The sequence below is a fragment of the Sceloporus occidentalis genome, unplaced genomic scaffold (assembly GCF_023333645.1).
Source record: "Sceloporus occidentalis isolate IW3139 unplaced genomic scaffold, rSceOcc1.0.p SCAF_91, whole genome shotgun sequence".
Taxonomy (NCBI): domain Eukaryota; kingdom Metazoa; phylum Chordata; class Lepidosauria; order Squamata; family Phrynosomatidae; genus Sceloporus; species Sceloporus occidentalis.
In genome coordinates, this window is record NW_028317071.1 from 118,450 (window position 1) to 126,586 (window position 8,137).

General features: G+C 48.0%; 1 protein-coding gene across 1 annotated transcript; it reads left to right on the forward strand.

The window, feature by feature from the left end:
* The first annotated feature begins 4,455 nt into the window (after positions 1–4,455).
* On the forward strand, positions 4,456–7,819 carry LOC149284498 (beta-crystallin B2-like). The gene is made up of 5 exons (XM_089496569.1): positions 4,456–4,494; positions 5,696–5,814; positions 6,027–6,159; positions 6,928–7,070; positions 7,651–7,819. The coding sequence occupies exons 1-5, from the start codon at positions 4,456–4,458 to the stop codon at positions 7,817–7,819; spliced, it is 603 nt and encodes a 200-aa protein (XP_089352695.1).
* The last annotated feature ends 318 nt before the right edge of the window (positions 7,820–8,137 follow it).

The window sequence follows — 8,137 nt, forward strand, 5'->3', positions numbered from 1 at the left end:
AGGTGCGCACTTCGTCGAGAAGGGTGTCCGAGGGGGGAGTGGACATGAAGGCTCCAGTTGGAGGGAGCTCTTGGAACTCGAGGGCATAACCCCTACAGACGATGTTAAGAACCCACGAGTCCGATGTTATAGAGGCCCAGGTGTTAAAATAGGGCCTCAAGATGTCCAAAAAGAAGAGGGGTGAAGGGGAGACGAAGCGCGCTGCGTCCTTTCAGGCTCTCTTCTTCCCCTGGTCGGTATCCTGCCGGCGGGACTTGCGGTACCGAGGCGGGAAGGTGCGACGGCCAGAGGAGGAGGAAGACTGCGAAGGGAAGCGCTGTCTCTGAGAGCCTTGGTGCTGGGGCTGTCGGTCCCGGGAGAAGATCCCTTGTGACTGACCTTGCGGCTGCCATGGGCGCTGTCGCTTCCGGAACGGAGAAGCCGGTGCTGAGGACATGCCGTGCTTCTTCGCCGCCGCCTTCATCCTGAACTTGCGGTTCAGGCGGTCGTCGGTCTCGGCGTGGAAGAGGCCGGTCCCGTCAAGCGGCATGTCCTCAATGGCCGCTCTAACCGTCGGGTTGAGGTCAGAGGCCCTGAGCCACGCGTGGCGCCGAAGAGCCATGGCAGCTGACATGGACCTCCCGGAGCAGTCCGCCATGTTCCTGGAAGTGGTGATTAGCCAGCTTCCGATGGAGTGCGCCTCGTCTCTGATCTCCACCAGCTGCCTCTGGATGTCATCTGGGACGTCCGGAACCATGGGAGAGATCCGTTCCATGAGGGTTTGAATGTAGGCCCCCATGCAGGCAGTGTAGTTGGCGGCCTTGACCCCAAGAGCCGAAGCCGAATAAGCCTTTTTTGCCAGTCCATCGATCTTCTTTGCCTCTTTGTCGACAGGGGAAGTAGCCTGCTTCGGAACGAAGCTGTGCTGGGCCCCCTCCACAATGGCCGAGTTTGGTCTGGGATGTTCTGCCAACCAGGAGCAACTCGCCGGGGCGACCCTGTAGAGGGATTGGACCTTGCGGGAGGGTGCCGATAGGGCGGCCGGAGCATCCCAGGACCTTTTTACGATGGTCTGGAGAGAGGGGAGGAGAGGAAGGCATGGCGGAGTGGGGACCCGTCCATGCACCCTACGCTCGACCGGGTCCTCTGCGTCGTCCTCCGCGGCTGCGAGCTCGATGTCGAGGGCCCGTGACATCCTGACCACGTGCTCTGTGAAGGCCCTGACGTCGTCAGACGGCGAAGACGGCCCTGGGTTGTGCATCCTCTGAGGGGAGGCCGAACCCGAGAGGACATCCTCGTCCGAGGGTGCCTCCGAAGGTGGCAGCGGTTCGTCCTCAGAATCCAGGTCGGAGGAGAGGGGGTCCGTCACCCTGACCTGGGATCTCGGGCGGACGAAGTCCAGTGACGATCGGGAGCGTCTGCGGGTTGAGGACGGCGACCTCTCACGAGTACGGAGTGGAGACGGCGACCTCTCGCGTCTACGGGGCGGCGATGATGTCCTCTCGTAGACCGACACGGTGGGAACCGATCTGGCCGGGTCGGCTCGGTCTACGGGGTGGGGGTTCAGTCTGGTGAACTCCCTCAGGGCTCTGTCCTCCGGCACCGACATGTAGTAGCGGCGCGACTGCACGTCGTAGAAGAGGTCCGGGATCCCCTGTATGTGAGCCGAGTGACCTTCGTCATCGGTCGCCGGATGGGAAGGAGACCGATGATCAGGAGAGCGAGGGGCGTCATCCGTCCCGTGGATGAAGTCCAAGGCCGGGGGAGGCAGGGATGTAACAGGGGTCCCCTGGTCTACCGGCTTCGGCTCCTGGTATGGAGCTGGCAAGGCGGAGGCGCGGGCCTGTCTGGAGTGGGAGCGCTCCTTGTCCTTTGCCCTCGGCGGGTCGGTGGTGGGCCGATCCTTGGAGGGCTTGGCCTTTTTAGGGGCCGGATCACGGTCAGCCTTGTCATGGTGCCTCTTCTTCCCAGGCTTGGGAGTCTCCTCCGATGGGAAGAAAGGGTTGTCCGGGAGGTCCAGGAGGACAGCAGTCGGTGTCGATGACGAAGGCCTCGGGGACCTTGTTCCTTGCACCGGTTCGGTATGCTCGGTAGGCATCGGATGCCGTGATCCCTTGGATGCCTTGGAGGACGAAGGCGAGGCGAGATGGACCTCCGGTTTGGGAGCCTCCTTGGAACGGGGGCCCTCCGATCCCTCCTTTGGCTTGGAGGCCCGTTCGGTACCCTCAGTCCCCGATGGCTTATGGGGGCGCTTGGAGGGTTTGTCGGTGGCACTGGGCGGTTTGGAGCCACGGGCCACATCGGAGGTGGTGGAAGGAGTCCCGGCCGGGACGCACACCACGCTGGGGACGGCGGTTCTCCCCGATCCCACGCTGGAGACACTTGCCCGAGAAGATGAAGCGGGGGGCGGCAGAGGCGGGACAGAAGAAGACCGCGGACCCCTTTCTTGCAATTTCCCCAGGGCAATCGCCGAAGTAAGCCGGGACTCACGGTTTTTCCGGGCCTGGGAAGAGAGGGATCTGCAGAGTGCGCAGGCCTTGGGATCGTGGCTTGGACCAAGGCAAAGCAAGCAGGTGGAGTGCGGGTCCTGAACGGGCATCTTGCCCTTGCAAATGTCGCACTTCTTGAAAGCCGCAGGCATTTCAAAGTCGCCAAGTCGATGGGAGATCCGAAAACGAAGTCAGCAGTCCGAAGGTCCGAAGTTACCAGGGGTCAAAAACGAAAGTGATTCCAAGCAAGCAAAGCAAGCGAAAGTTCCTCTGAAGCAGCTAGCGCGGCGGAAAAAAGGAACTGGGGAAAAGAGCGGGAAGGCAGGGGCCTTATAACGGGTGGGCGGAGTTACCGCCAAAAAGTTTCAATATGTTGCAGAGTAAAACTCTGCCCAGTGATTCCAGTAGGTTCCGAGCAGCACTGCGCAGGCGCAGTGAAACCCATTTGTATGATTCGCAGAGACCACGAAGAAGAAATACATAGAACACTAGAGTTAGAAGCGATTCCTAAGGGTGATGTAGTTCAAACCTCCTTCTGCCATGTAGGAATACATAGAACACCAGAGTCTTAATGGTCTAATATGGGTCCTATAGTCCAATCCTCTTCTGCCATGCAGGAATACATCGAACATTAGAATGTTATCTAATAAGGGTCCTATAGTCCAACCCTTCTTCTGTCATGCAGGAATACATCAAACACTATAGTTGGAATGGACTACTAAGGGCTATATAGTCCATCCCTCATTCTGCCATGCAGGAATCCATAGAACCCTAGAGCCGGAAGGGACTAAGAGGTCCTACAGGAACAGGGCAAATACTCGCTTCCCCTTTAAATCTGGACCGCTCTTACTGTGTTCTATGTATTCCTGAGTCTCCGCAAACAGCTGACCGCTGCAGAATCCCCATTTGTTTTCATTGTCTGAAATAACTCCTTTTGTCTGACTGGACGCCTCCGAATCATAACAATATCCCTCCGTCCAAAAAGTGGACGCTTATTGTTTGGATGGCTGGACAGCCGGAGGGGACTTGGCTGCCGAAGTCCCTGCTGACCGCTGCAAAATAAAACCACAACCCCGCTCATCAGATAAAACGGCCAGATTACTGGCTTTGGCTGATTCCTCCGGACAATGGCATCAGCTGACCATCCGTTTTCATTGCATTTTAATCCAGCATTCTCTGGCATTTTTAGATCGTGTTGTAGCGGTCACTCGTTAAATAGCCCCCGGCTGCGGCCATCCGGCGCTGGACTATAAATCGCAGCGCTCTGCCTCTAGCCTTTTCAGTGGCATAAGCAAACTCCGTCACAGCCGGTAAGGGAAAGCTTTAATCGAGAGAGATGTTTAAACTTTCTTCTTTTTCTTTTGCAAAATTTAATCCGTTAATTCATGGAGTTTAATCCATTAATTTAGCTTGCGGAATTTACACCTTTAAAATGTAAACCTTCTGCTTTTAAAAAAGCTTTAATCGGGAAATGTATTTAAACGTTCTTCTTTTTCTTTTGCAAAATGTAATCCGTTAATTTGTTAAATTTAATCCGTTAATTTATCTTGCAGAATTTATACCTTTAAAATGTAAACCTTTAAGGACCTTCTGCTTTTAAAAAAGCTTTAATCAGGAAACGTATTTAAACATTCTTTTTTTTTGCAAAATTTAATCCATTAATTCACGAAAATTAAAGGTTTTAATAGCTAAATTTAAACCTTTAGTTTGCAGAATTTAACCCTTCTTTTGTTTTGCAAAATTTAATCTGTTAATTCACCAAATTTACTCAGTTAATTCGCGGAATTTAAAGATTTAAATTGCTGAATTTAGACCTTTTTAATTTGCAGGTTTTAAACCTCTTTACCTTGCAAAAGTAAACCTCTGACTTGCAAAGTTTAATTGGCAGAAGTAAACCTTTAATTGAGAATATTAAGGATATTGTTATTAATTAAACATCCTTTGATTGTGTTTCCCCCCAAAAAAGGCCAGTCCTTTCTTTTTCATCATGGCTTCAGATCACCAAGCATCAAAACAAGGCAGCAAGGTCAGTAGCAGCAACCAGTAGTAAATCTGTAGTAGGGGGTTAATAGCAGAGGAGTTGTGATAATTACGCAGCTATTTACAAATGTCCGTACATTTACAAACATCTGCATTATTGTGATTTCTCTATTATTAACAATTGCTAACAGTTTACTACCAGTTTACAATCACTTTACTACCAGTTTACTATTGATCTACTCCTAATCCACTACCAAGTTTATATTGTGTTAGTATGAATTTACTGCCACTTTACTACTAGTTTACAATTTACTTACTAGTGATATATACTCCAAATTTACTACCAAGTTAGTATTGGTTTACTATCAGTTCACCAACACTTTACCACTAGTTTAATACTAATTTACAATTGATCTATTCCCAATCCAACACCTAGTTACTATTGCTTTACTAATGTTTTACAACTTGTTTAAAATATTGTTTAAAACTCTCCGCCCTCCACAACTGCCATCTGCCGGCCTGAGAGGGAGTTCGCCAGGCAAGTCCAGTTCCATCAGGACTAGCCTGGAAGAAGGAAGAGCCCTCCTTCCAATCCATCTGCCTTTGTCCAGGCCTTAGAGGGAGAGAAGAACCACTGGACCTCATTCCCTTTCCCTCCATCATTCCCTTCTCCTTTTGTTTCGTGTCTTTTAGATTGTAAGCCTGAGGGCAGAGAACTGTCTGATTAAAAATAATATTGTAAGCCGCCCTGAGAACCATTAGGGCTGAAGGGCAGGATATAAATACCTAAATAAATAGTTTAGTACTAGACTACTACTTGTTTACTACCCATTTACTATGGCTTTACTACTGGTTTACTACCAATTTACTGTTGTTTTACTACTAGTTTACTCCCAGTTTTTTGCAAATCCCCTCTAATGGCCTTTTATTGCATGACTTTCCATAATGTTAACTCACGTTGCAGAAATAAAGCGGTTTGACGCCACTTTAAGTGCGTAGTTCCATCCTGGCATATTCAGTTTTGTAAAGTCTTTGTAGTTTTGCAAAAAACTTTAGACTTTAGTGCTAGTGGGATTTCTGTATGGGATTTGTACTTTTCTCAAGCCTCCTCTGCCTCGCCGGACTACAGATCTCAGTGTTTCTGCAGGATGTGCAACTGCGTTGTTGTTTCTACAGTGTGGATGCATCCTCCTCGAACTCAGCAACAAGCAATTGTTCTCTCTTTCTCTTTCTACCTTGGTTTCTAGATCATGGTTTTTGAGCAGGAGAACTTCCAAGGGCGCTGCCACGAACTCAACACCGCTTGCCCCAACCTGAAGGAAGCCGGGCTGGACAAAGTCGGATCCATCCTGGTGTATTCTGGCCCGTAAGTCTCCCCTCTAAGGCCTCACGATCCACCCCGGGGTCTTAGTCTGAACTCCAAAAATGGGTTGGACCTGTTGCTTTACTATTGCTTTACTACTGGTTTACTACTAGTTTACTCCTGGTTTTTGCGACTCCTCTCTAACCTGTTGCATCATCCCTCTTTGTCTCAGTTTTGCTAATTCACCCCTCTCTTACTCCTCCTCCTCCTCTCAGTTGGGTAGGGTATGAGCAGCCGAATTGCAAAGGGGAGCAGTTCATCTTTGAGAAAGGAGAATATCCTCGCTGGGATTCGTGGACCAACAGCCGCCGGAGTGACAGTGTCTGGGCCTTCAGACCCATTAAAGTGGTAAAGGAGCTGAGATGCTTTTGGTTCTGGGGGTTCTGGGTTTCAGTCTGGGCACCTCATGTTTTAGGATAGAGAGAAATTGGAGAAGATTCAAGGTGGGGGGGAAGTGTGATGCTGCAGCAAAGAAGGCGAATACGATCCTAACCTGAATTAATAGTAGTTTCCAATTAATGGGAAGACATAGTCTCTGATGCTGAAGCAAAGAAGGACAATACATAAATAGGGCCTAAATATCCTAAAAGGCATCAGATTCCAGTCCGATCTTGGATACTAAGCAGGGTCAGCCCTGGACAGACCTAGGATGGGAGACTGCCGATTGAGATTGGTGTATGAAAAGGCATACACTCATATATATAGAAGGATTTAGGGCCTGGATAACCTAAAAGGTGTCAATTCCCATCCAATCTTCAATGCTAAGCAGGGTCAGCCATGGATGGCACTTGGGTGGGAGAAGCCACATATCAAAAACAGCACACATTCACATATATTGAAGGATTTAAGGCCCAATTATCCTAAAAGGCGTCAGTTCCCATCCAATCTTCAATCCTAAGCAGGGTCAGCCATGGACAGCACTTGGATGGGAGATGCCACATATCAAAAACAGCACACATTCACATATACTGAAGGATTTAAAGCCCAAAAACCCTAAAAGGTGTCAATTCCCATCCGATCTTCAATGCTAAGCAGGGTCAGCCCCGGATGGCCCTCGGACGGGAGACCGCCAGTCGGGTTTCCCTGAATTTCGGTGCCGTTTTCATCACTTTGCAGGACAGCCAGGACCACAAGATCGTCCTCTACGAAAACCCCAGCTTCACCGGGAAGAAGATAGAGATCATCGACGACGACGTGCCCAGTTTCTACGCCCACGGCTACCAAGAGAAGGTCTCCTCTGTCCGCGTGCAGAGCGGCACGTAAGTACTATTATGAACCTCATTTACGCTTTCCAAAATCACATGCAAAAATCATCTTCAAAAATGCAAACCCTTATTTTTAATAAATGCAAACCCTTATTTTTAATAAATGCAAACCCTTATTTTTAATAAATGCAAACCCTTATGCATGCAAAATTATATTTAAGTATGCAAATTGTTATGCATGCATAATTGTCTTTTATTAAAATGCAAACCTTTGTGCATGCAAAACAATTTAAAAATGTATTTTTAATGCGCTCAAAATTGTATTATTTAATCCTGCAATTTTTAATGTGCATAAAATTGTATTATTTAATCCTGCAATTTTTAATGCGTGCAAAATTGTATTATTTAATTATGCTAATATTCATGCACATAAAATTGTATTATTTAATTATGCAAATTTTCAAGTGCATAAAATTGTATTAATTAATTATGCTAATTTTCACGTGCAAAAATGTATTAATTGTGAGGTTTTTTTGCGTTTTTTAACCATGCAAATTTCGAAAACCATGCAAAACTGCGCAAAACTGTGCAAATGAACCTGCATGATGCAGTTTTTGCATTTCTTTCCCCGCAGATGGGTTGGGTACCAATACCCCGGTTACCGCGGCTACCAGTACCTCTTTGAAAAGGGTGACTACAAAGACAGCGCCGACTTCGGGGCGCAGCAACCCCAGATCCAGTCCGTGCGCCGGATTCGAGACATGCAATGGCACCAGAGGGGCGCTTTCCATCCCGCAAGCTAAATACACACATATATTATATATATATATATATATATTATATAATATATATATATATATATATATATTTCTTTTTTGGGGGCTTAAAAAAGAAATACGAAAATAAAATGGCTACCCCTCCTTCGCTAGCGCCAGAAGAAACGGGAAACTACGCCCTGAACAAACGCGGGAAATAATAAACCGAATAAACCAGCTTTTTTGCCATCTGAATATATATATATATATATATATATTGGTCTCTTTTGTATTTTGTGCGGGTTTCTGGTTTTTGGGGATGATGGGTGTTGCGGTCTAAAATGGCGTCCGATGCGTGTCTTAAGT